This window comes from Oncorhynchus nerka, linkage group LG25, assembly GCF_034236695.1.
Source record: "Oncorhynchus nerka isolate Pitt River linkage group LG25, Oner_Uvic_2.0, whole genome shotgun sequence".
NCBI lineage: Eukaryota > Metazoa > Chordata > Actinopteri > Salmoniformes > Salmonidae > Oncorhynchus > Oncorhynchus nerka.
Genome location: NC_088420.1, coordinates 24,809,138 through 24,835,770, shown reverse-complemented (window position 1 = coordinate 24,835,770; position 26,633 = coordinate 24,809,138). Strand labels below are relative to the sequence as shown.

Genomic DNA, 26,633 nt, shown 5'->3' with positions numbered 1-26,633 from the left:
GCTATGAGGTCTTTACTCTGCGCTGACTTTAATATACACAGTTCAATCAACACATTATGTGGCATCCTGACTGGAAAACAGATCAGCATACTAGCTAACTAATGGTTCACAATCACCACGGTTTTATGTTAAGTTTGGTGATATACTAGGAATAAAGTGTTGGTGTAATTTGCTTTTTCTGTACAGCATTGTTTAGTCTGTTTTGTCATCTGATTCCTGCAGCACTAACAGATTTACAAAAATACTGTATGTACCCTCAACACATTTTACGCACAGATGACAATCCCATATTTTTTTTATGGACTTCACTGCAAAGGTGAGCCATTCATTCTCTGACCAGTGTGTTTTATGTGGACTCTGGCATTGTGGTCAGTGGGTATTGTGAGGACTAAAGCATTGTATTCAGTACGTATTTGTAATGGCCCTGGCCATACCTCTGTTCAGAGTGGTGGATGGATAGGATGACCCCAGAGTTGAAGTGCTCCTGTTTCAGGGTGACCACAATGGTGAACTCCCTCCGGCCCCTCAGCTTCTGGAGCATCCGCTCAGACACATCCTCAGGAGCCTTCACCTCCCTGGACGAACCTGGGGAAAGGATGGTTGGCAGTTTGGTCATTAAAAAGGCAATATTGTAGTAGCACTTGAGCATTCAAATACATTAGCATTATTTACGTAGGCATTTCATTTCCATGTGTTTTTATTCATTACAGGTTATCATTGTTGCAAAATACAAATTATATTCATGATTGTTCAACCATAGTGCCATATTAGAAATTAAGGATGATTTCAACCAGTATAATGTGTTTAGATTAATAACAGGGAGATCAGTGTTACACCGTGGCTCTGGATAAGAGTGTCTGCTAAATTACTAAAATGTAAATGTGTCTCAACTGAAGCCAAACAGAGCCAGAACAGAGAAACAAACCCCCGTTAGCGTGATTCACAAATGCCTCAGTTGTTGGTACAGACAGTTAAAATAAGTATTTCAACACAGCTTGAAACTATCCAAATTACAGCAGAACACATCTGGCTGTTATAGAGAATACAAACAAAAGACCTCAGCTCCTATGAAGCTGAACAATCTCCGACAAGCAGCTTCAGAGCTGCACCTTTTGAGCTCAGCTTGAAGAAGAAAGAAAATGGAAGGAAGAAATAATAATAATAAGAAAGATTGAAGAAGAAGAAAAAATAAGGAATAAGTGCGGTGGAAATTCAGATCTCTGTGTAGCCTGGCTAGTCTGTAGCTACTGTTCTGCAGCTAGTCTTCTGTAGCTAGCCTTTTGTTCTCCAGTCCCAGTAGTGTGCCACCTTCTCCCCCTAACTCCACCCAGACATCTATGCTACTTTAATGGAAGCATCAATAAATGATGATGTTTCTCAGAAGCAAATCACATCAAAGGGTTCACTCCCAGCCAGGGGATGCATGCATGATGCCATGGCACACTTTAGAGCTACAAACAAACATCTTTCTGGTAAGAAGAGTGGCGGGGGCGTATGCCTCATGACTAACGAGACATGGTGTGATGAAGGAAACATACAGGAACTCAAATCCTTCTGTTCACCTGATTTAGAATTCCTCACAATCAAATGTAGACCGCATTATCTTCCAAGAGAATTCTCTTCGATTATAATCACAGCCGTATATATCCCCCCCCCAAGCAGACACATCGATGGCTCTGAACGAACTTTATTTAACTCTTTGCAAACTGGAAACCATTTATCCGGAGGCTGCATTCATTGTAGCTGGGGATTTTAACAAAGCTAATCTGAAAACAAGACTCCCTAAATTTTATCAGCATATCGATTGCGCAACCAGGGGTGTAAAACCTTGGATCATTGTTACTCTAACTTCCGCGACGCATATAAGGCCCTGCCCCGCCCCCCTTTCGGAAAAGCTGACCACGACTCCATTTTGCTGATCCCTGCCTACAGGCAGAAACTAAAACAAGAGGCTCCCACGCTGAGGTCTGTCCAACGCTGGTCAGACCAAGCTGACTCCACACTCCAAGACTGCTTCCATCACGTGGACTGGGACATGTTTCGTATTGCGTCAGATGAAAATATTGACGAATACGCTGATTCGGTGTGCGAGTTCATTAGAACGTGTGTCGAAGATGTCGTTCCCATAGCAACGATAAAAACATTCCCAAACCAGAAACCGTGGATTGATGGCAGCATTCGCGTGAAACTGAAAGCGCGAACCACTGCTTTTAATCAGGGCAAGGTGTCTGGTAACATGTCCGAAAATAAACAATGCAGCTATTCCCTCCGCAAGGCTATTAAACAAGCTAAGCGTCAGTACAGAGACAAAGTAGAATCTCAATTCAACGGCTCAGACACAAGAGGCATGTGGCAGGGTCTACAGTCAATCACGGACTACAAGAAGAAACCCAGCCCAGTCACGGACCAGGATGTCTTGCTCCCAGGCAGACTAAATAACTTTTTTGCCCGCTTTGAGGACAATACAGTGCCACTGACACGGCCTGCAACGAAAACATGCGGTCTCTCCTTCACTGCAGCCGAGGTGAGTAAGACATTTAAACGTGTTAACCCTCGCAAGGCTGCAGGCCCAGACGGCATCCCCAGCCGCGCCTCAGAGCATGCGCAGACCAGCTGGCCGGTGTGTTTACGGACATATTCAATCAATCCCTATACCAGTCTGCTGTTCCCACATGCTTCAAGAGGGCCACCATTGTTCCTGTTCCCAAGAAAGCTAAGGTAACTGAGCTAAACGACTACCGCCCCGTAGCACTCACTTCCGTCATCATGAAGTGCTTTGAGAGACTAGTCAAGGACCATATCACCTCCACCCTACCTGACACCCTAGACCCACTCCAATTTGCTTACCGCCCAAATAGGTCCACAGACGATGCAATCTCAACCACACTGCACACTGCCCTAACCCACCTGGACAAGAGGAATACCTATGTGAGAATGCTGTTCATCGACTACAGCTCGGCATTCAACACCATAGTACCCTCCAAGCTCGTCATCAAGCTCGAGACCCTGGGTCTCGACCCCGCCCTGTGCAACTGGGTACTGGACTTCCTGACGGGCCGCCCCCAGGTGGTGAGGGTAGGCAACAACATCTCCTCCCCGCTGATCCTCAACACGGGGCCCCACAAGGGTGCGTTCTGAGCCCTCTCCTGTACTCCCTGTTCACCCACGACTGCGTGGCCACGCACGCTCCAACTCAATCATCAAGTTTGCGGACGACACAACAGTGGTAGGCTTGATTACCAACAACGACGAGATGGCCTACAGGGAGGAGGTGAGGGCCCTCGGAGTGTGGTGTCAGGAAAATAACCTCACACTCAACGTCAACAAAACTAAGGAGATGATTGTGGACTTCAGGAAACAGCAGAGGGAACACCCCCTATCCACATCGATGGAACAGTAGTGGAGAGGGTAGCAAGTTTTAAGTTCCTCGGCATACACATCACAGACAAACTGAATTGGTCCACTCACACTGACAGCGTCGTGAAGAAGGCGCAGCAGCGCCTCTTCAACCTCAGGAGGCTGAAGAAATTCGGCTTGTCACCAAAAGCACTCACAAACTTCTACAGATGCACAATCGAGAGCATCCTGGCGGGCTGTATCACCGCCTGGTACGGCAACTGCTCCGCCCTCAACCGTAAGGCTCTCCAGAGGGTAGTGAGGTCTGCACAACGCATCACCGGGGGCAAACTACCTGCCCTCCAGGACACCTACACCACCCAATGTTACAGGAAGGCCATAAAGATCATCAAGGACATCAACCACCCGAACCACTGCCTGTTCACCCCGCTATCATCCAGAAGGCGAGGTCAGTACAGGTGCATCAAAGCTGGGACCGAGAGACTGAAAAACAGCTTCTATCTCAAGGCCATCAGACTGTTAAACAGCCACCACTAACATTGAGTGGCTGCTGCCAACACACTGTCATTGACACTGACCCAACTCCAGCCACTTTAATAATGGGAATTGATGGGAAATTATGTAAATATATCACTAGCCACTTAAAACAATGCTACCTTATATAATGTTACTTACCCTACATTATTAATCTCATATGCATACGTATATACTGTACTCTACATCATCGACTGCATCCTTATGTAATACATGTATCACTAGCCACTTTAACTATGCCACTTTGTTTACTTTGTCTACATACTCATCTCATATGTATATACTGTACTCGATACCATCTACTGTATGCTGCTCTGTACCATCACTCATTCATATATCCTTATGTACATATTCCTTATCCCCTTACACTGTGTATAAGACAGTAGTTTTGGAATTGTTAGTTAGATTACTTGTTGGTTATCACTGCATTGTCGGAACTAGAAGCACAAGCATTTCGCTACACTCGCATTAACATCTGCTAACCATGTGTATGTGACAAATAAAATTTGATTTGATTACAGGAAGCTAAGCTAGCATCGCTGCCTCTCTTTTCATCAGCGCATAAACATTTTACTTCCAGCTGGTGGGAGTAGCCAATTAACACAATGTAATATGAAAATGCTAAAAAGGCCATGATGAAGCCTGGCACTGTGCAGGGTGAGCACACAGAGTAGAGACATGTGCAATGCATGTGACTGGAGAGAAGCACGTTATACAGTCTTCAGAGAAGGAGTGTAGCGTGTGCTGCTAACATTAGCATCTGTCTGATCCTGGCTAGGCTACTCCATGGGGAGGCCATGTTTTGAGTCATTTCTGTCAGAACAAAAAGGTTGTCTGGTTTTTAGGTCAACTAGACAGATACAGTGCTTGAGTACATCCTCAACAGAGCTACTATCATTAAAGTGTTATTGGCTGAGGTGGGTCAGATGGTGTGATGACATGTACCAGAGTAGTCTGCTAAAGCAATAACCTGCACTGCAAAAAGGGAAATATAAGCAAGCCTAAATATCTTATATTGTGATAATTCACTTAGTGTCTATTACCATGCTAAATAACCTAACGTCATTGGTAGATACTTGTGCTTATTTTATCCCCCCCCCATTTTTGCCAATGAGATTAGATAATTTTAGTTTGGTGAGGATTCATTTTAAAAAGTGAATTATCACTCAAAATATATTTAGGCTTGTCTAGATTCACTTTTTGCAGTTGATGGTAGCAACAGAAAGCCTCTGAATGAATAATTAAATATAAGTGACCACTTTTCATAATAAATGTAGGACATTGGTGGAAATGATTAATGCTTTGAAGTGTCTTAGTAGACCACCTCATTAAATCACAATTACAGATCAAATAGACAGACCCATAAAGGGTTTGGTGCATTTTTTCCCTTTGGAAAAATTATACAATTGCAGTCAGATCCCGTGGAATTTTCTACAACAGAAATACAAGAAGCCATTTGTCAGACTTGAAACAAAACTAAATTCAAGCAAAAGACTTCATCCCGAAGATGGTAGAGTGCAGTGCTGATCAGTCATGTGCCAGACCTAAGCATGGCGAGTGTGACTGGGCAAGGAAAGGGGAGGACAACAGTGATACCTCAATCCCAGACACAATGGTTAGGGGGCAGTTTGGGCCGAGGGACCTTGGGACTAAGCCCCACCACAGGGCTCCACAGAAAGTCATCAGCCTTTGATCTGTTAGTAGCTTCTCTTCTCCAGGACACAGCCTGCCTCCCCACGGTGGATGGGGAGACGCCCAAGTGGGAGGAGGGGCAGGGTGGGTCTCACCGGACCCCTTTCTAGGACTTACTGATAAGCACGGCTGTCCTTGGAGAAGCCTGCATTTAAAGCACAGAGATAGGACCCCTGCATCAGTGCTGCTCACTCATGGCATAAGATTACCACCAGACAGTAGTACCCTACCAGTAAACCTCCCAAAAACCCTCCACATGAAAAAGGAGTGGATGAGACTCTGCTCTTATAAGAGGCCCCCCACCCCACCAAATCAATACCAATCAATTCACATCGGCATACCTTATCTCACATCGGCAGCGCTTTCAATGTTTCATTAAAACTAATGCACACAGATAATTACTGAAAAAAATAAGAAAACATTTACATTTTCAGGAATCAAGAAATGCATTGACAGAGTGAGAAGTCCAATGTCTCAGAGAGTGTTCCTGGGAAGCACAGCCTTGTGTTAGCCTTGCCGACACGCTAATCTTATCTGCAGGATCCAGTATAAACAGCTTTAAATGGTTTCATACCAGGCGATAGTCTCCATCATAGGGATTGACTCTAATCTGTCACTGAGTAATAATACCTTATTTTGTCGGTCTGAACTCTAAGTCCGTGCACAACGGTGAATGCTTCCCTACCATTACAAAATAAATACTGCCAATCTAATCAATGGTTCATATGTTTAGTATTTAGATCAGGTGCCTTTAAATGCTCCCTTTGAAAAGCTGCCCTACAGTACATTAACCTAACTATCACAATCATTTCTGCTCCCATATCTTCCTGTCTTTTCAGAGTGACTTCTTTACTGTATACTGTACAGGGAAGAACTTAGTTTATTGAGATGTAAACAGCCTCTCAAGGACGATATGAATTCACTGGGAAACATTTAAATTCATTTTGGCCCTGGTTTCAAATTATGAAGATGCCTGACTTTACCCATAACAAAGCAACAACAGCAAGTAAAAGATCACAGCGGTGTTCTGATCGAAATAACACGGGTCAGGTTTATAACACTCCTCTCCAACATTTCAAGTAATCTCTCTCAACATGCAACTGTGTGTAACCCAGGTCAAAACAATGGGTGAAATATTTATGTAAATGTGAACAAACAACCCAATTAGATTATCACCCAATCAGTAAAATTAGTAAAACGTGGATATATTTTCAGAAAAACGCTGATAATTGATGCTCTATTCATTGCAACATCTTGAAGTGGTTGAATGCATTTGTGGACCATTTACTTGATGAGTTTTATTTGCATTAATGAAGCTATTGATTTAGCGCCACGTTAGCGGGCCAAAGCTAACTTTTCTATATGTTAGTGAATGGTGTAACTTATGCTAATTGCTAAGCAAACTTTTGTAGCAGTAATAATTTTTATTTTTATTTTTTATTTTACCTTTATTTAACCAGGCAAGTCAGTTAAGAACAAATTCTTATTTTCAATGACAGCCTGGGAACAGTTCTGCCTGTTCAGGGGCAGAACGACAGATTTGTACCTTGTCAGCTCGGGGGTTTGAACTCGCAACCTTCCGGTTACTAGTCCAACGCTCTAACCACTAGGCTACCCAAGTGAACAATATATCAAACGGATGCATTTGGTGTCAGTAACATATTGTAGAAAAGTCAACTTATTGGTACTTTGTTCAAAGTTATTTGTTAATTGAGTGACACATTGAAACGTACATAGCACTAGCTAATGCAGGCAGTCAGATGCCATTTCACGGTAACTTTTGAGACGCACATGTTGTGTAACCATAGAGAAGACATTTTAATAGCAGTTTATTTCTTTGTTATTATTGTGGAAAACTAGATCCAAAGATTAAGGCATAGACTATTTAATTGGATAATAGAAAACATCTTTAATGCATACGAGCAGCTGCAAGGTAGATCAGTCTCTGATCGCAGTCAGGGAAGGAACTCGAAGAGTAAATCAAATCTAATTTTATTGCTCACATACACATTTTTAGCAGATGTTATTGCGGGTGTAGCGAAATGCTTGCGTCCCGAGCTCCAGCAGTAGTATCTAACAATTCGAAACAATATACACAAATCTAAAAGTAAAAGAATGGAATTAAGAAATATATAAATATTAGGTTGAACAATGTCGGAGTAGCATTGACTAAAATACAGTAGAATAGAATACATATATACAGTTGAAGTCGGAAGTTTACATACACCTTAGCCAAATACATAAAAACTCAGTTTTTCACAATTCCTGACATTTAATCCTAGTAAACATTCCCTGTCTTAGGTCAGTTAGGATCACCACTTTATTTTAAGAATTTGAAATGTCAGAATAATAGTAGAGAGAATGATTTATTTCAGTTTTTATTACTTTCATCACATTCCCAGTGGTTCAGAAGTTTACATACACTCAATTAGTATTTGGTAGCATTGCCTTTAAATTGTTTAACTTGGGTCAAACGTTTTGGGTAGCCTTCCACAAGCTTCCCACAATAAGTTGGGTGAATTTTGGCCCATTCCTCCCGACAGAACTGGTGGAACTGAGTCAGGTTTGTAGGCCTCCTTGCTTGCAAAAGCTTTTTCAGTTCTGCCCACAAATGTTCTATGGGATTGAGGTTAGGGCTTTGTGATGGCCACTCCAATACCTTGACTTTGTTGTCCTTAAGCCATTTTGCCACAACTTTGGAAATATGCTTGGGTTCATTGTCCATTTGGAAGAACAATTTGTGACCAAGCTTTAACTTCCTGACTGATGTCTTGAGATGTTGCTCCAATATATCCACAATTTTCTTTCCTCATGATACCATCTATTTTGTGAAGTGCACCAGTCCCTCCTGCAGCAAAGCACCCCCACAACATGATGCTGCCACCCCCGTGCTTCACGATTGGGATGATGTTCGTTGGCTTGCAAGCCTCGCCCTTTCTCCTCCAAACATAAATGGTCAATATGGCCAAACAGTTCTACTTTTGTTTAATCAGACCAGAGGACATTTCTCCAAAAAGTATGATCTTTGTCCCCATGTGCAGTTGCAAACCGTAGTCAGTTTATTTATGGCAGTTTTGGAGCAGTGGCTTCTTCCTTGCTGAGCAGCCTTTCAGGTTATGTCGAATATAGGACTCGTTTTACTGTGGATATAGATACTTTTGTACCTGTTTCCTCCAGCATCTTCATAAGGTCCTTTGCTGTTGTTCTGGGATTGATTTGCACTTTTCGCACCAAAGTACTTTCATCTCTAGGGGACAGAATGCGTCTCCTTCCTGAGCGGTATGACGGCTGCATGGTCCCATGGTGTTTATACTTGCGTACTATTGTTTGTACAGATGAACGTGGTACCTTCAGGCATTTGGAAATTGCTCCCAGGGATGACCCAGACGTGTGGAGGTCTACACCCATTTTTTTCTGAGGTCTTGGCTGATTTCTTTTGATTTTCCCATGATGTCAAGCAAAGATGTACTGAGTTTGAAGGTAGGCATTTAGCCCATTCTAAAATTCATACTTTTATTTTGAAGGCAAACCACAAATTCCACTATTGTGCCTAATCCTTATTGTGGCTAGCTTCACAACACAAAACCCGGTACGGTCGAGCCTCACTAGCCAGATGAAGCTAGCTGTCTGCTTATAATGTTAGCTTTGGGCAACAGGGTTAAATAGCTGGCTAGCTATTTATTTTCATCAACTGAAGTTCAATTTCAATAGGCGAATAACAAGTGGAAACCTAGCTAATACTTACTCACAAGGATTCCTAAATCATTGCTAAGAATAATGAAAATGACTGCAGTTTCTACTGGTCATTGTTTTCAGGCTGGTTGTATTGGTGCTAGCTAGGTACCAAGCTAAAGCTAGCTACCCCAGAAGTTGCGGTCAAACAAATGATGCTTTATTACCAATGCGGTATGGGGCGAAGCCCCGTTTTGGAGCCAGGTATAGTTTATTAATCCATAGTATGCATGAGTGGAAGTTTTGGCCTGCTTATTCAACACGCAGGTCAGGTTTTTTGATGGCGTTTGAGTCTTCTTGGATGGCGAGCCTACCCAGAGAGAACGACATCTTCCATTGCATGCAAAGAAAGAAGACATCTGAAGAAATCTTTTCAAGAGGACCTTTTCTTGAAGTACACTATTCTCCACAGCTCTACTGTGTTTGTCTCATTCGAACCTCTCTCATCAACTAACTGTTTTCGCCCACAGGACTGCTGATGTTTTGTTTTGTTTGTCGCCCAATTCTCTGTAAACCCTTGACACTGTTGTGTGTGTGAAAAGCCCAGGAAGGCAGCTGTTTCTGAGATACCGGATCTGGCACGACGATCATACCACAGTCAAATTCACTTAAGTCCCTCGTTTAGCACATTCTAAAATTAAATTGAACAGTAACTGATCACCCCATGTTATGTGGTAAGACTGAAATACTGTATCTGTATTTGAATATAATTTTCTGAATTGAACTCTACTGGTGATAATTGATACTATAGAAGGGAGAATGTGATTTTACCTGAGGTATTGAAATAGAACCATATATTATTTAACCCAGGGTATTTGTTTATTATGAAATGCTATTATTGTGAGCTGCATAAATATTCTTGGCACAGAATGACCAAGTGGGACCAGTCAGTCCAAACATAAACAAAATCCTAAACGGCCATATTAGAGAACAAATAATATATCACAGATTAGAGCTCTGCATGGGCATTCATTTTTTGCCCGACCCCTACCCATGCCTGCGACATTCAGGCCTTACCCTACCCAGGCCCGATTCCTTCTGCCAAATTTAAAGTCCAGGCCTGCCTGAAATCAGAAATAACTTCCTCAGTTATTAAATACAAATCGTGGCTAGAAGGGATCCAGCTTTTGTAAAATTATCGCCAAAAGTTTATTTGTTTAGCCAATAACAACCCTAAGCCTTTTCTTAACCTAATTCACGTAACCTGCTACGTTAATTCTCCTAACCTGCTACGAAAAGTCAAATCTGAAGGTAATTTGACAAAAACTGTATTTCTGCTAGCCATGACCGTAAATCTATTAGCCGCGCCTCTCTGTTGGTCACTGGCTCCCTGTGCACAGGAGGCTCGCTCTGCATGCATTCTACTCATGGCGGCTCTGAGTCTGTGAGTAACCATAGCAACAGCTCCGCTTGGGCCTCTCTGCTCAATAACGAGACAGAGCAGTGAGCTGTTAACTACTTTTCGTCACTCTAAACCCAGACAAAACTCAAGGAACATTAGTATTTTCTGTGAAATAATCTCTCCTGTCTTATATTTGACGAGGTTGAAGCACTTCTGACAGCATGTTTTGATCTTAGTAAGATATGACTGTACTGGCTCAGCTTCAAAATATTAGTGATCAATTTAATGATGCCCGAGCCCTACCTATATTCTAGTTATTGATGGAAGGAAACAGGCCCTACCCAATGTATAATGTTGGGGCCCATCAGGCTCGGCTAGCAGAGCTCTACCACGGGTAGACAATAAAAATATTCATGACTCACTCAACATTGCGTAACACTGCCAGTTAGAAAATGACATAGCATTTTTTCAAAACACTCTGCTTTAAACATCGGTGCTGAGGCTGAGGCATCTGCGTGGGATGGTTGGGCTTGAGAGCCTCTCTCTAGGGGGATTACATTAATAATAAACTCAACAGCAACTCGAAACCCTCACATAGCCCCCTTTTGGCTAGCCTACACCCTGAATATTCCAATACCAGCTCCAGCTCTTGCTCCGGCTGGCTCAGGAAATCTGCATTCGGAGGATGGTCTCTCCCTCCACTGTGTGTCCGCTCTACTGGAACAAATACTAAACCGAGCCAAGGGCACCTCCAGGACTGCTGGGGCAGCACTCTCTCCCAAATTCTCTGATCGACTCAGCCACTGGCTGTCTGACATTCAGTCTTTGAGCTGGTGTCAGCCACTAGTCCAAAATCTATGGTGGCGGCAGGTTGCCTGGTGGTTAGAGCGTTGGGCTAGTAACCGAAAGGTTGCTAGATTGAATCACTGAGCTGACAAGGTAAAAATCTGTTGTTCTGCCTCTGAACAAGGCAGTTAACCCACTGTTCCTAGGCAATCATTGTAAATAAGAATTTGCTCCTAACTGACTTTCCTAGTTAAATAAAAGGTTAAGTGTAAACACTATTTATGGTGGCCCGGAGATGACACAAATATCACTAAACCACCATAAGCAATTCTGGAATAAAGGATTTGGTTGGACTAAGAGGGCTAACACCTGGATTCCAAGTTACTGTTACAAGTCCTACCACAGAATCAGTCAGAAAGGAATGCAGTGTTTTGCCAGAATAGCTTTGGTAGCTGGCATTGGTGGCTGTAGCCCCAGAGGTTAGCCCATTAGTTGCCTCCTATTTGACACACACACAGGGAGCGCTGCTGTATAACAAATGAGTCTCTTCCATCCCTCTACCCTCCAGGGCAGTTGCAGTTAGGAGCATAACCACCACCAGATACACAGAAACACTTCACCGGCAGTGCTGCTCAGTGCTCAAACACTCAACAAGAACGAATGCCTTTCTGACACTGGTGATGACATAAAATCAGCACGTGGGTCTCTGGGCTCACATGCATGCAGCTGTGTAGATAGGATACTGCTCATTGGCTGCTTGCTGTCGTTACCATGGTAGGCTCCTCTTCCAGGATCAGTTAGGACAGAGTCTGATCCTAGTTCAGTGCTCTGGTTGTGGCCGTCTGTTTCATATGTAGCACAGGGACATTCCTTCCTCCAGCTTTATCATATCAGTCCGAGGCCTACCTCTGTATATCTACAGTACTGCCACTCACTGTACGGCTGACAGGTAATTTCAAAGGCAATCTGCAGCAGGTGAGAAGTTCTAAAATGTAATCCCCACCTCCCTCACAAACACACACACACATAGTTCATACAAGCCAGTGCACAGAAATGTATCCTTCTTCTCCCCCCTCCTAGAGATACCATCAATCCCCATGGGCAATCAGGCACCCAGCTAGCAACAAACATTCACACAACTTTAAGAATTAAACAACTTTAGAGAACGTTCTCTTAAGAGTCTCATTAGGTCATTACCTAATGTTTTCATAGGAATGTTCCAGTGACATGCAAGGACCGTTTCCAAGAGACCATTCCCTTAATGTCAAACATAACTTACCCGGAATTGGTTACCATGTACTCAGAATATTCAATATTAATGTTCTAGACACGTTTCATGGGAATGTTGCAAGAACATTCCTGTGTATCAGTGTTCAGGATGTTGCCTGATGGTCGCCAAAGATGTTTGTTTCATCATTACACATCACCCCTTGTTACTGTTGCTAAGCCCATCAAGGCTGATTGGTGAACAACCGCTCTTTATTTGTTGGCAAGTTTAGATAAAAGCATTGTTTGAGTGTAACAGTGTTTTCAACTTACATTTGACATCAATTATTATATTGTGCATCTTCATTAGTACAATTATTAAAAATATCCAGCCCTGGGATTTGAACTCTCAACCTTTAGGTTCACCGCAGTTTGATCATCCTGCTAACCCACCATGTCTGTATCAGTTAATGAACAGTTTCTCATCATTGATTTGACTGACTTATTTCAGCAATTTTAGGGCTTTTTGTAGAGTTGTATAATGTTAGTGGGGCATAACCCTGTTTAAATATTACTCCTGACTCACTATGATCAATAAAATCGGTTTTCTTGTGTACTTTTAACAGAGCTGAGATTTACTTCAAAGTTCATTTGCCCTATTGCTTATATCTACCCAGTTTCATATCTACACAATTGTCTAGGGAGAAGGAGTTAGGGTTGGCTTCAGGACAGGACCTAACTGTTTTGGCCCAATAAGCACATACTGTACACTCTAGGGACATCCCTTATTGGGAGAGTGGCTAAGGTGTTCTTCATTGGTGCTGGTGGCCTGGGTATGAGACCCACATGGGGAGTCACACTACTCTCACTTTCTAAGCAATGTATGTTAATGTCATTATTTGGTAACATATACAACACCCATAACTGATATAATTAAAATCAGTTTATCATTAAAAGAAGTGAATCTGTAAGATTACCCCTTGAGCACAAATGACATTTCCACTACCTCTCATAATTTATGAGTATTTATTAATTATATATAGCTGAGCATCTCTCTGTCATCTTCTTGAAACACACTTTGAAGTAAATCTCAGCTCTGTTTAAAAGTATACACAATAACAACTATTTCATTGTTCATAGGGAATCAGGAGTAACATTAAAACAGGGTAAAATGCCCCACCAACACTAAAATAGCCGAAATAAGAAAAGAAAATCGTCAGATTAACTGATAACTGACAGACATGGTGGCGTAGCAGAAAGATTGGAATGCTGTGAACCAAGAGGTTCTGAGTTCAAATCCCAATTGAGGACATGCTTAAAAATAATTACTTTAAATGAACATGAGCAATGTACTTATGTATGTCAACAGAACGCACTGTTAAAAGCACCATGTGTGTCCCTAACATTGCCAACTGACAAAGAGCTGTGAATAGATCGGAGGTAAATGAATCAGGTCCTTGATGTGCTCGGCAACAGTAACAATGTGTAATGAAACAAAACATTTTGGGGAGAATGTTTCTTTGGAACCATCAGGTGAAGTTCTGACAACTGATACACAGAAATGTTTTTGCAACATTCCCTTGAAATGTGTCTAGACCATTCATATCTTATGTTTTGAGGACATGGCAACTGTGGTCTGTGTATGTTTGGTGGGATGTTGATGGAATATTCTCCTAACCCTCAGAAAACTGAACACAGGAATGTTCTTGCAATGTTCCCATGAAACGTGTCTAGAACATTAATATCTTATATTCTGAGAACATGGCAACCACGTTCTGGGTCATTTCTGTTTGACATTTAGGGAATGTTCTCCTGACTCAGACAGCTCCCCTCGCTCTAGACAGCCTGCTCAGTGACTACACTACACAGAGGCCAGCAGGTTTGACTGCCGCTCCGCTCCTCGCCTCCACCCAGCATGACTTACTTAACAGAGACATCCTAAATGAAATAAGGGGTAACGCTGAAGAATGTATGGGGATGTCTGACTCATGTTTCCATTGTGTGACATTAATGGCAAACTGAAGGAGAGAGGGCGGGTGGAACCCCGCCTAGATGGAATGCATAAGCGTTGGAGTAGAGGACGGGACGTCATGTCCCCCTATCTTCAAAGAGGAAGAGGGGCTCCAGCTGCACTATACACACAGTAACTGTGCTGGCGTCGCTACAGAGGAGTATGTGTGAGGATAGGCAGGAGAAGATACCAGGTACACGTAGAAGAATTTGGAAATGAGTTATTCCTATAACAATGCTATTTACTTTTATATAGGATGATGTGCTATAAGATGGCAAATGTTCCTTTTGAAGCCAGAACTCATTATTTTGTATACATTGATCTGGAGGCTTACTGCTTCAGGTGCCAATTTGTCCAGGTTGAAATTCTTCTCCAGAGAATTTATCCATGGAAACACTATGTATCATGTAGTGATATTCTGAGAGGTGCTTGTCCAAGGGCAGAGCAGTAGGATGTACAACTAGAGCATAGAATTACATTTTACTAGACTTTCTCATCCAGAGCAATTTACAGTAGTGAGTGCATACATTTTCATACAGGTCCTCTGTTGGAATCGCCAACAACAGGTTCAGGCTAGACAACCCATAGACCTCAGACCTAGGGGGGTCATTAAAGGTCCAGTCTGGCTGGGGCCTGTAGAGTGGCTCATTCAACATCAACCACACATCACCATGAGCCTGGGGTTTTGTTTACTGTCTTCTCATTATGCCCAATCTTTCCATAATTATTTGCATGTCTGTGTCCCCCTCTCTTATGGGAACACTGTTCTTTGCTTTGGGCAGGTGGCATCCCAGGGCAGAGAGAAAATGACAACACTAGGATAAGTATGTCAAAATAAATGGTTGTGCAAACAAACAGGTTATATTGTGGACAATATGTATAAATGGAATGTTTTCCTTTTATGTGAGAGCTTCCAAAAGCATCAACACCCATTCACCATGCATGACAGTCAATCTAATATTACATGGAAAGAAACACGTTTTTTCCATTGCCATGAGTTTTTGAACTCATAATGCCTGCTGTTTTGTTTTCTCATTCTGATGAGGAAAAAACTGCAACTAACCATTCTTGCTCTCTCGCCTTCAACATACCACGTAGCATAGCCTATTAGGTTTCTTTATGGGAGCGTCTTACCTTGAAAGTGGAACGCCCGAGACTCGCTGTGGAAGCCCTGGACTTGAGTAACTCCATCAAACCCCTCTCCAAGCGTCAATTCATCGAAAACATTGATACATAGAGCAGGATCAACCCCGAAACCTAAAACTTAAGTGACAGAAACAAACACAGTACGCATGGACACAATTCATAGCATCAATTCGGTGACCTGTTTCTGAACGGCTATAAGGTGCTAGGTAGATGCGCATCAAAGTGTACAGAATTCCACCTGATATTTAAACCGGCAATTTGGAATAATAAGTGAAAATTGATAGGATAAACACTAATCTACAGGACAATAACAATACCGTTTTATGAAAGCCTATACCATACTTTGTTGTAAAATGGGTGTCTCAAGTCATTTACATTTTTATCTACAATACATTATGGTCAATGGCAAATGTGTGTCCTACCTGAGGTGACGCAGAATAAACCGAGGAAAATAAATAGTTTTAATCCCATTGTGAATAAAAATTAACAGTAGTCCATATTTTGATCACTTCCAAGAGTCAATCCTGCTCAATCGGTTTACATGCGAACGATGTCACACCAGCGCAGTGTTACAAATCCCACACTTGTGAAAACCGCAAAAACCGCATCAGATTCAGAACTTGGACGCCAGAGATATTATTCCATTCAGTACAAACTCCGTTACAGGTCTGTTACACAGGCATCGGTCCGTCGGTAACACAAGTGGGTAGGCAATAGTGTAGAGGTTGTAACAAAACAAGTTTTACCAGTCCCCGAGACGCTCTGTGCAGCAGTATGCACGAGCGCGTCGGAGGAGAGCGAGGGTACCCGCTTTCAAGGTGGGAAGGAAAGGCGAATATAGCCAATAAAATAGGACCAATAAGCCCCCTTGTGGTCTTCTGCTGAAAATGCCTTGAACTGGCCTTAATCCAAAACGCGCATTAAGGTGTACAAAACATTAGGAGCACTTTCCTAATATTGAGTTGCATCCCATTTTGCCCTCAGAACAGCCTCAATTCGTTGGGCATGGACTCTATAAGGTGATGAAAGCCTTCCACAGGGATGCTGGCCCATGTTGACTTCAATGCTTCCCACAGTTCCCACACTCAAACCAGTGTGCATGGCACCTACAGTACTACCATACCCCATTCAAAGGCAGTATTGTAGTATTGCCCAGTTACCCTCTGAATGGCACACATGGGGTGGCAAATAGCCTAGTGGTTATAATGTTGGACTAGCACCCGAAAGGTTGCAAGATTGAATCCCCGAGCTGACGAGGTAAAAATCTGTCGTTCTGCCCCTGAACAGGCAGTTAACTCACTGTTCCTAGGCCGTCATTGAAAATAAGAATTTGTTCTTAACTGACTTGACTAGTAAAATGTAAAAAATGACACATACATTATCTATTTCTCATTCTTTATGATCTGGTTTGGGGATTGCATCCTAATTTTAGGTGCATTCACCGTCACCTACTGTGCTGGAGTGTGAGGCCAGTCATGGCCTACCTACATTCAATTTCAGTAATAGAAAAGAGAAAAAATTGTAAAGGAAAATGAACCTTCCAACTAATAGCGCTCACTAAAAAAAACACCACCCACTCCACTATTTAACTCTGTATAATCCTACTCTAGGCCAATGGTGTTTGAGGACAGAACACTGCCCCTCAACACCCCCTGCAACTGTTCTGCAGTAAAACCTTGCAATCCCAAGTACTCTCTGCAGCTACCACTGCAACCTCTGTTTTCTGTGACTTACGTTCCATTTCTGCATTAAATTGACAAACATGACTATGAATGCTAAGACACCCACCTTGCTGAAGCACATATTATTCCCATCCCTCTATATTGGTCTCTGTCTACTCACAGGAATCCTCTCAGGATCCCTCACCCCATCTTTCTCTACCACTCTCTTCACTCCTTCAGCATACAACCCTTTCTGTACGACTCTGACCCTGGTAGCCACAACCTGCCTTTCGCCTCATAGGACACCTCCGATCTCCAGCCCCATGGGCACTCCCACAGCTAACACACAACTTTCTCCACCAATACTACACATTCCTTTGTTTCATTCCCTACTGTACACTTCTCACATCTACGAATCCACCTCCTACACACTGGTGCAACATGACCATAAGCTTGTCATCTAAAATACTGTAGTATGATTGGAACAAAAGCTCTCACGGCATAACTGGCAAACCCTAACTTGACCTTGTCGGGCAAAGACTCAAAACTTGCATCAAAACAAAGCAAGACAGACAATGTCTTCTCCGTTTCACCACCAAACGGTGGGCATCACAGACACCAGGAATCTTCCATTTCAGCTGATCCTCCTCAACATTTAATGCCACTCCCGTTATCACTCCTGTCAAAGGCGCCCTTCTCTGGTGAGCAAAGCAAGTAAATTCTTGTCCCTAGTCCCGTGGTTTCGGAGCACTCTGGATGGAAGACACAGAATAAATCACCAAAAGTCCACTTCGCATTACTTTAAAACAACTCAAAAGTTCCCAAACTCTTCTCCACTCAACCTGACATCACATATGAATCAGCCAGAATACAAGGATCCATTCTCTCCCCAAAGCTCACCCGCACTGTGCCAGAATCCTTCTTATCATTGGGATGAGGCTTGAACTCGGCGGTCCTCAACGCAGGTACTTCTTCCTTACTCTCGTCAGGTTCAATCTCTGAGCTACTGGAGCACGTATCCCTCTTTTTGTACTTGACACGAACCTTCCTCACCACACCACTCCCCTTAGCTCCTTCTAGGTGGTCATCACTGCACCTGCCATCGCATTTAATTCATCCTCATACTCGTCATGTTTAAGTTCCTTCTCTAGCTCATCCAAACATTCTGTGTGATCCTCCATTCCATATTCACTCAAAACTCACTTTTTTTTTTTACCTTATCCACCATCTTCTCCTTCATTAGATCTTCCAAAAGGCTTGTGCAATCCCACACTCCATATTTACTCATACTCTCTTCCACTTTCCTTCTTTTTTTCTTGTCCACCATCATCCACCTAGTGTTTGCAGAATGTTCAAACCGCTAGGAACATACCCAGCCCTAGAGTAAGTCGCTCTGGATAAGAGCGTCTGCTAAATTACTTAAATGTAAATGTAGAGTTAGCTATAGGTCCAACTTTCTCTTCTGTCAACAAGGAAGAGGCGACTCCGGGATGCTGGCCTTCTAGGTAGTTCCTCTGTCCAGTGTCTGTGTTCTTTTGCCGATCTTTTTCTTTGCAACTCTGCCTAGAAGGCCAGCATCCCGGAGTCGCCTCCTCACTGTTAACGGTGAGACTGGTGTTTTGCGGGTACTATTTAATGAAGCTGCCAGTTGAGGACTTGTGAGGCATCTGTTTCTCAAACTAGACATTCTAATGTACTTGACCTCTTGCTCAGTTGGCCACCGGGGCCTCCCCTCCTCTTTATATTCTGGTTAGAGCCAGGTTGCGCTGTTCTGTGAAGGGAGTAGTGCACAGTGTTCTACCAGATCTTCAGTTTCTTTGCAATTTCTCACATGGAATAGCCTTTTCTAATGTTCAATTAGCCTTTTAAACTTGGATTAGCTAACACAATGTGCCATTGGAAGACAGGCGTGATGGTTGCTGATAATGGGCCTCTGTATGCCTATGTAGATATTCCATTAAAATCTGCCGTTTCCAGCTACAATATTAATTTACCAAATTAACAATGTCTACACTGTATTTCTGATCAATTTGATGTTGTTTTAATGGACTAAAAATGAGCTTTTCTTTCAAAAACAAGAACGTTTCTAAGCGACCCCAAACTTTTGAACAGTAGTGTAAATACACATATATAGAGGACATACACACATACAGTGCATTCGGGAAAGTATTCAGACCCCTTGACATTTTCCACATTTTGTTACGTTACAGCTTTATTCCAAAATGTATCAAATTAATTATTTCAGACACTTTGCTATGAGCCTCGAAATTGAGCTCAGGTGCATCATGTTTCCATTGATCATCCTTGACATATTTCAACAACTTGATTGGATTTCAACTGTGGTAAATTCAATTGATTGGAAGGCACACCTGTAATTTTAAGGTCCCACAGTTGACAGTGCATGTCAGAGCAAAAACCAAGCCATGAGGTTAAAGGAATTGTCCGTAGAGCTCCAAGACAGGATTGTGTCAAGAAACAGATCTGGGGAAGGGTACCATAAAATGTCTGCAAAATTGAAGGTCCCCAAGAACAAAGTGGTCTCCATCCCCAAAAACACAGTGGCCTCCATCCTTCTTAAATGGAAGAAGTTTGGAACCACCAAGAATCTTCCTAGAGCTGGCCGCCCAGCCAAACTGAGCAATTGGGAGAGAAGGGCCTTGGTCAGGGAGGTGACAGAGCTCCAGAGTTCCTCTGTGAAGATGGCAGAACGTTCCAGAAAGACAACCATCTCTGCAGCACTCCACCAATCAGGCCTTTATGGTCGAGTGGCCAGATGGAAGCCACTCCTCAGTAAGAGGCACACGACAGCCCGCTTGGAGTTTGCCAAAAGGTACCTGAAGGAAACTCAGACCATGAGAAACAAGATTCTCTGGTCTGATGAAATCAAGATTGAACTGTTTGGCCGGAATGCCAAGTGTCACGTCTGGAGGAAACCTGGCACCATCCCTACGGTGAAGCCGGGTGGTGGCAGCATCATGCTGTGTGGATGTTTTTCAGCGGTAGGGACTGGGAGACTAGTCAGGATCGAGGCAAAAATGAATGGAGCAAAGTACAGAGAGAAAGTATTCAGACCCCTTGAATATTTCCACATTTTGTTACGTTACCGCTTTACCAAAAAAGTGTTAAACAAATCAAAATAGATTTTTTATTTAAGATTATTCAAAGTAGCAACCCTTTGCCTTGATGACAGCTTTGCACACACTTGGCATTCTCTCAACCAGCTTCATGAGGTAGTCACCTGGAATGCATTTCAATTAACAGGTGTGCCTTGTTAAATATTAATTTGTGGAATTTATTTCCTTCAACATGTGTTTGAGCCAATCAGTTGTGTTGTGACAAGGTAAGGGTGGTAACAGAAGACAAAAATGACAGAGAATGGAAATGAAAACCGAAACAGTCCTGAATGGTGACACAAACAACAAAACAGGAAACATTCACCCACAAAACACAGGTGGGAAAAGGCTACCTAAGTATGATTCTCAATCAGAGACAACGAACGACACCTGCCTCTGATTGAGAACCATACCAGGCCAAACACATAAACACAACCTAGAAAAACGAACATAGACTGCCCACCCCAACTCACGCGCTGACCATACTAACACAAAGACAAAATAAAGGAACTAGGGTCAGAACGTGACAACAAATAAACATTGAAAATTAAAACTTGATCCAGCTCTTCCCAACATAGTGGCATCCTTATTTGGTTGAATTGAGTTGCGGGAAAATTATTATTAAATAACAAACAATTTAGTTTAGTGCAATTGCAATAAATGCATTTTAGGTTATATCTTAGTTTAATAATTTCCTGGTTGTAAAAAATATCACTCAATTATTAGATTCTAAGCTCTGTTGTGAAGCGATGACAAATATTCTACATACCCCAACTTCTTGTTGTGTATCTTCAACGGATATATCTACTCTTCAATCTAGCCCTGGGCAGCAATTGTCAATAAAACCAAGTTGTTGTTTCCTGTATGGCTACTGTTCCAATGAAGCACATCTGCTGCTACTGTTCCAAGGAAGCACATCTGCTGAGAGAGCCTCCAACTCTCAATTCATTATTAATGCTGAATCTCATCTGGGCCGAGGCACAAGAAATGTAATTACTTTGTATTGCCCACAAGTCATAATTTCCTAAAGTGCCATTAGGAAAATAAAGTCATTCAAACATGATATTCTCCCAAGTAGACAGATGGAGGATGCATACATAGCCTAACCATGCTCTTTGGAATTCACCCCCTCGCTATAATGTTGGCAACTAACAATACTAATATCAAAGAGGCTACAGCATTAAGCAGTCATAGTCAGTGTTGGTAGCTACCTCGCAGTATGTGTGTCAAATTGGAAACTAGCTGAAGAAAATGGCTATTCTCTGTCCCCAAAGCTCCTCTCAGTTTCTCTGGGATATTTAAGCGATAACGCCAGAGAAGCCGGTGTTTGGAGGATATATTGGCACGGGTGTTGTTAGGTCCGAGAAGAAGGTCGAGGGCCGTGCTAATATATCCTCCAAACACCGGCTTTGATGGCATTATCCCTTTTATATAATGGGTTACCAAAATACTCAAATAATGATTGACATATTTTAATTAAAAACATTATTTTGATTAATTTATTCATACAATTGAATCCTTCCACAAGATATAGTCCCGACACAATTCTAGGGTTGCTACCCAAGCTGGCTGGTCATTCGTTCTATCGGTTTGGTTGCCAGAGACGCGACCGAGTCGTTCAGTCTTTTTCTTCTGTATCTATGGACGCTACCCAGTCGTATGTTCTAAATGTTCCATTGCCGTTTTTATCTCTTGCTTGCTAGCTAGCCTACTACGGCTAACTTACGTCAAAAAGTGCAGCCAGAATAATAGCAAAGTAGCTGCATTTGCTTTTGTTTACTCTGTTTTCTAGTGACATTTATTTGGATACATCCAAAACAATGAGTTAATGACATGTACATATTACCTCAATTACCTTGCTGCCTTGCTGCTGTTATTTTATTGTTGCTCATTAATTATTTCTTATTTTCTATTTTTCTTATAAAACATTTTTTTTATACATTTTTTACTTAAGTTTCTTTTAGTAAATACTTTCTTACCACTTTTTTTCTTAAAACTGCACTGTTGGTTAAGGGCTTGTAAGCATTTCACTGTAAGGTCTACACCGGTTGTATTCGACAAATCAAATTTGATTTGATGCACAATTTTGCCTGGCATAGAAAATGTTCTCTCTTGTCAGGACACTGTTGTTCAGAGGAGCTAGCCAACAACACAACAAACACAATCACTTCAAACTGAAGCTGGAAAGACAGCAAATTAGCTGCACTTTGTTTAGTTTGACTTGTTTTCTCTCGATAGTTTTGTATACATCCTTCAAAGTTATGCTGATTCATGATTTCAACTAGCTGAGAAAAGCTGTCTGTCTGTCTCATCCTTATTCCCGACACATTCATTACTACGGGACAGCTGGAGATCGAATTTGAATATTGAAACAATGTAGCAAATGTCAGAGAGACAGAGCGCAAGATTTATACAAATCTCCACCGTTGAAAACAAAATTTTAGTCTAAAAGAAATTAGAAATTGTCTAGATGCTTTTTATAGTGGAGATCAAGTTCATAAATTGCCTGGCTGGGCTGATGAGACAGTGGATTGCACAGTAAGATGGAACAGAGTAAATACGAATTTTAATGTAATAGATTTAGCCGGTGGTAACTTGTGGAATAGACACTGGCTGGAATGCCTTTTTAACCAATCAGTATTCAGGATTAGACCCACCCGAATAAAATACTGTGACATAATGCTGTACGAGCCTCATAGTGACAGTTCTCCTTGAGTGTCAAATAAGTCACTTGAAATAATAGACTTGTTGTCATTTTACAATCTTCATTTGTCCTTTGCAGGAGCCATGACAATTAACTGTATTTTATTTTTTAAATATTTTATTTTTGCATTTTCCAATTAAGAACATTCAAAACAAAAGTGAAAATATATTAGACAACGATAGGACAAAGTGACAGTAACAGACGAGCGTAACAAAAATAAATTATAATTATAATTATATAAACAAACATACAATAATAAAAAAATAAAAAAATAATCCCTAAAATAAAACAAGACATTGGATCACCTGCCGTAGGCTACATATTATACATTACGTGTGAAACATTATGTGAGGATTATATATAGATTCAATCAATGAGATGTGGGGGGAGATTCTCCATATAGTCAATAAAAGGTTGCCAAATTCTGTAAAATGTCTTTAACTTATTCCTCAAGCAGTAAGTGATTTTCTCCAAAGGGATACAACTATTAACTTCCGAAAGCCACATTGCAACTGGCAGGGAGGAATCCAATTTCCATTTCAAGGCAATACATTTCTTGGCAATCGCTAGCAATATTTCTGTTAGCTTTATAGTATGGCTTTGTTTAAGATTGGTGTTAGTAAAGTTACCCAGTAGACAGACCTCCGGGTCTAAAGGGAATGCAACCCCGTGAATTGAGGATATGGTATCGCATACCCCCTGCCAGAAACCGTGTAGTTTTGAACACTGCCAAGTGGAATGGAGGAATGTTCCTTCATCTGAGCCACATCTAAAACACAGGGAGGAGATATCTGGGTTGAACTTGTGCAGTCTAGATGGGGTGATATAGAGCTGATGGAGGAAATTAAACTGGATCAGTCTGTATCTGGAGTTCAATGTGGATGTAACCCCATCCCTGCATAGGTCACTCCATAGATCCTCATCAAGATCAATACCCAGATCTTTCTCCCATCTAAGTCGGGGTTTATCTAGCCCAGGCAGTGTTAGTCTTGACATAAGAGCATTGTAAACACGGGAAATGGTCTTGAACAGTAGTTGGTCTGAGTGGCAGAGTTGTTCAATAGGTGACATCTTAGGTAGGTTCCATTGTCCCTTGAGAGTCACCCTAATAAAGTTTAGTAGTTGTAGGTAGCTAAAGAAGTCCCTGTTAGGCAAGTGGTATTTCTGTTTCAGCTGATCAAAAGACATAAGAACTCCCTCCTCGTAACAATGTTCCAGAAGAGTGATCCCCTTATCAGACCATGGTCTAAAGTTACTATTCTGGAAAAACTTAGGGATCAATCTATTGTTCCATAAAGGGATTTTAGGGGAAAGGAATCCCCCTCGTCCGAACAGCTCATGCAGTTTGCACCATGCCAGGACAGAATGTATGATTAAAGGGTTGTCTGTGATGGTTTTTATAGATTTTCTGTCCCATTTGTAAAACAAATCTGCCCCAGTGTCATCATTTACCTCAAGCTTTTCAATGTTCAACCATGAGGGAGAGGGACCATTGTCAAACCTCTGAGCCAGAAACCTAGACTGTGCAGCCCAGTAGTACATTCTAAAATTGGGGAGGTTTAAGCCCCCTTGACTGTAATCAAGGGTCAGTTTATCTAGGCCAATCCTAGGGGTTTTGCCGTGCCAGATAAACCGTATAGCTACTGTTTAAAGGCCTCCTGGGCCATATACAGCGTTTCTCACTGAATTCCTATCGGACCTTGTAGTCATTGCAGATAATATTCTAATCTTTGGTGACTTTAATATTCACATGGAAAAGTCCACAGACCCACTCCAAAAGGCTTTCGGAGCCATCATCGACTCAGTGGGTTTTGACCAACATGTCTCTGGACCCACTCACTGTCACAGTCATACGCTGGACCTAGTTTTGTCCCATGGAATAAATGTTGTGGATCTTAATGTTTTTCCTCATAATCCTGGACTATCGGACCACCATTTTATTACGTTTGCAATTGCAACAAATAATCTGCTCAGACCCCAACCAAGGAACATCAAAAGTCGTGCTATAAATTCACAGACAACACAAAGATTCCTTGATGCCCTTCCAGACTCCCTCTGCCTACCCAAGGACGCCAGAGGACAAAAATCCGTTAACCACCTAACTGAGTATCTCAATTTAACCTTGCGCAATACCCTAGATGCAGTTGCACCCCTAAAAACTAAAAAAATGTCTCATAAGAAACTAGCTCCCTGGTACACAGAAAATACCCGAGCTCTGAAGCAAGCTTCCAGAAAATTGGAACGGAAATGGCGCCACACCAAACTGGAAGTCTTCCGACTAGCTTGGAAGGACGGTACCGTGCAGTACCGAAGAGCCCTTACTGCTGCTCGATCATCCTATTTTTCTAACTTAATTGAGGAAAATAAGAACAATCCGAAATTCCTTTTTGATACTGTCGCAAAGCTAACTAAAAAGCAGCATTCCCCAAGAGAGGATGACTTTCACTTTAGCAGTGATAAATTCATGAACTTCTTTGAGGAAAAGATTATGATTATTAGAAAGCAAATTACGGACTCCTCTTTAAACCTGCGTATTCCTCCAAACCTCAGTTGTCCTGAGTCTGCACAACTCTGCCAGGACCTAGGATCAAGAGAGACGCTCAAGTCTTTTAGTACTATATCTCTTGACACAATGATGAAAATAATCATGGCCTCTAAACCTTCAAGCTGCATACTGGACCCTATTCCAACTAAACTACTGAAAGAGCTGCTTCCTGTGCTTGGCCCTCCTATGTTGAACATAATAAACGGCTCTCTATCCACTGGATGTGTACCAAACTCACTAAAAGTGGCAGTAATAAAGCCTCTCTTGAAAAAGCCAAACCTTGACCCAGAAAATATAAAAACTATCGGCCTATATCGAATCTTCCATTCCTCTCAAAATTTTAGAGAAGGCTGTTGCGCAGCAACTCACTGCCTTCCTGAAGACAAACAATGTATACGAAATGCTTCAGTCTGGTTTTAGACCCCATCATAGCACTGAGACGGCACTTGTGAAGGTGGTAAATGACATTTTAATGGCAACGGACCGAGGCTCTGCATCTGTCCTCGTGCTCCTAGACCTTAGTGCTGCTTTTGATACCATCGATCACCACATTCTTTTGGAGAGATTGGAAACCCAAATTGGTCTACACGGACATGTTCTGGCCTGGTTTAGATCTTATCTGTCGGAAAGATATCAGTTTGTCTCTGTGAATGGTTTGTCCTCTGACAAATCAACTGTAAATTTCGGTGTTCCTCAAGGTTCTGTTTTAGGACCACTATTGTTTTCACTATATATTTTACCTCTTGGGGATGTTATTCGAAAACATAATGTAAACTTTCACTGCTATGCGGATGACACACAGCT

The 26,633-nt window shown here is 42.0% G+C and overlaps 1 protein-coding gene across 1 annotated transcript in view; it reads right to left on the bottom strand.

Annotated features, from left to right (window-relative positions):
- Positions 1–16,611, bottom strand: part of LOC115109267 (protein kinase C-binding protein NELL2a-like) — a 107,939-nt gene extending 91,328 nt beyond the window's left edge. The window contains exons 1-3 of the mRNA XM_029633995.2: positions 16,229–16,611; positions 15,795–15,923; positions 435–585 (exon numbers count right to left, since the gene is read on the bottom strand). Of these exons, the coding sequence (XP_029489855.1) occupies positions 435–585; positions 15,795–15,923; positions 16,229–16,277 (329 nt within the window). The 5' untranslated portion in view covers positions 16,278–16,611. The remainder of the gene's footprint in view (positions 1–434; positions 586–15,794; positions 15,924–16,228) is intronic.
- Between the last annotated feature and the right edge of the window lie 10,022 nt (positions 16,612–26,633).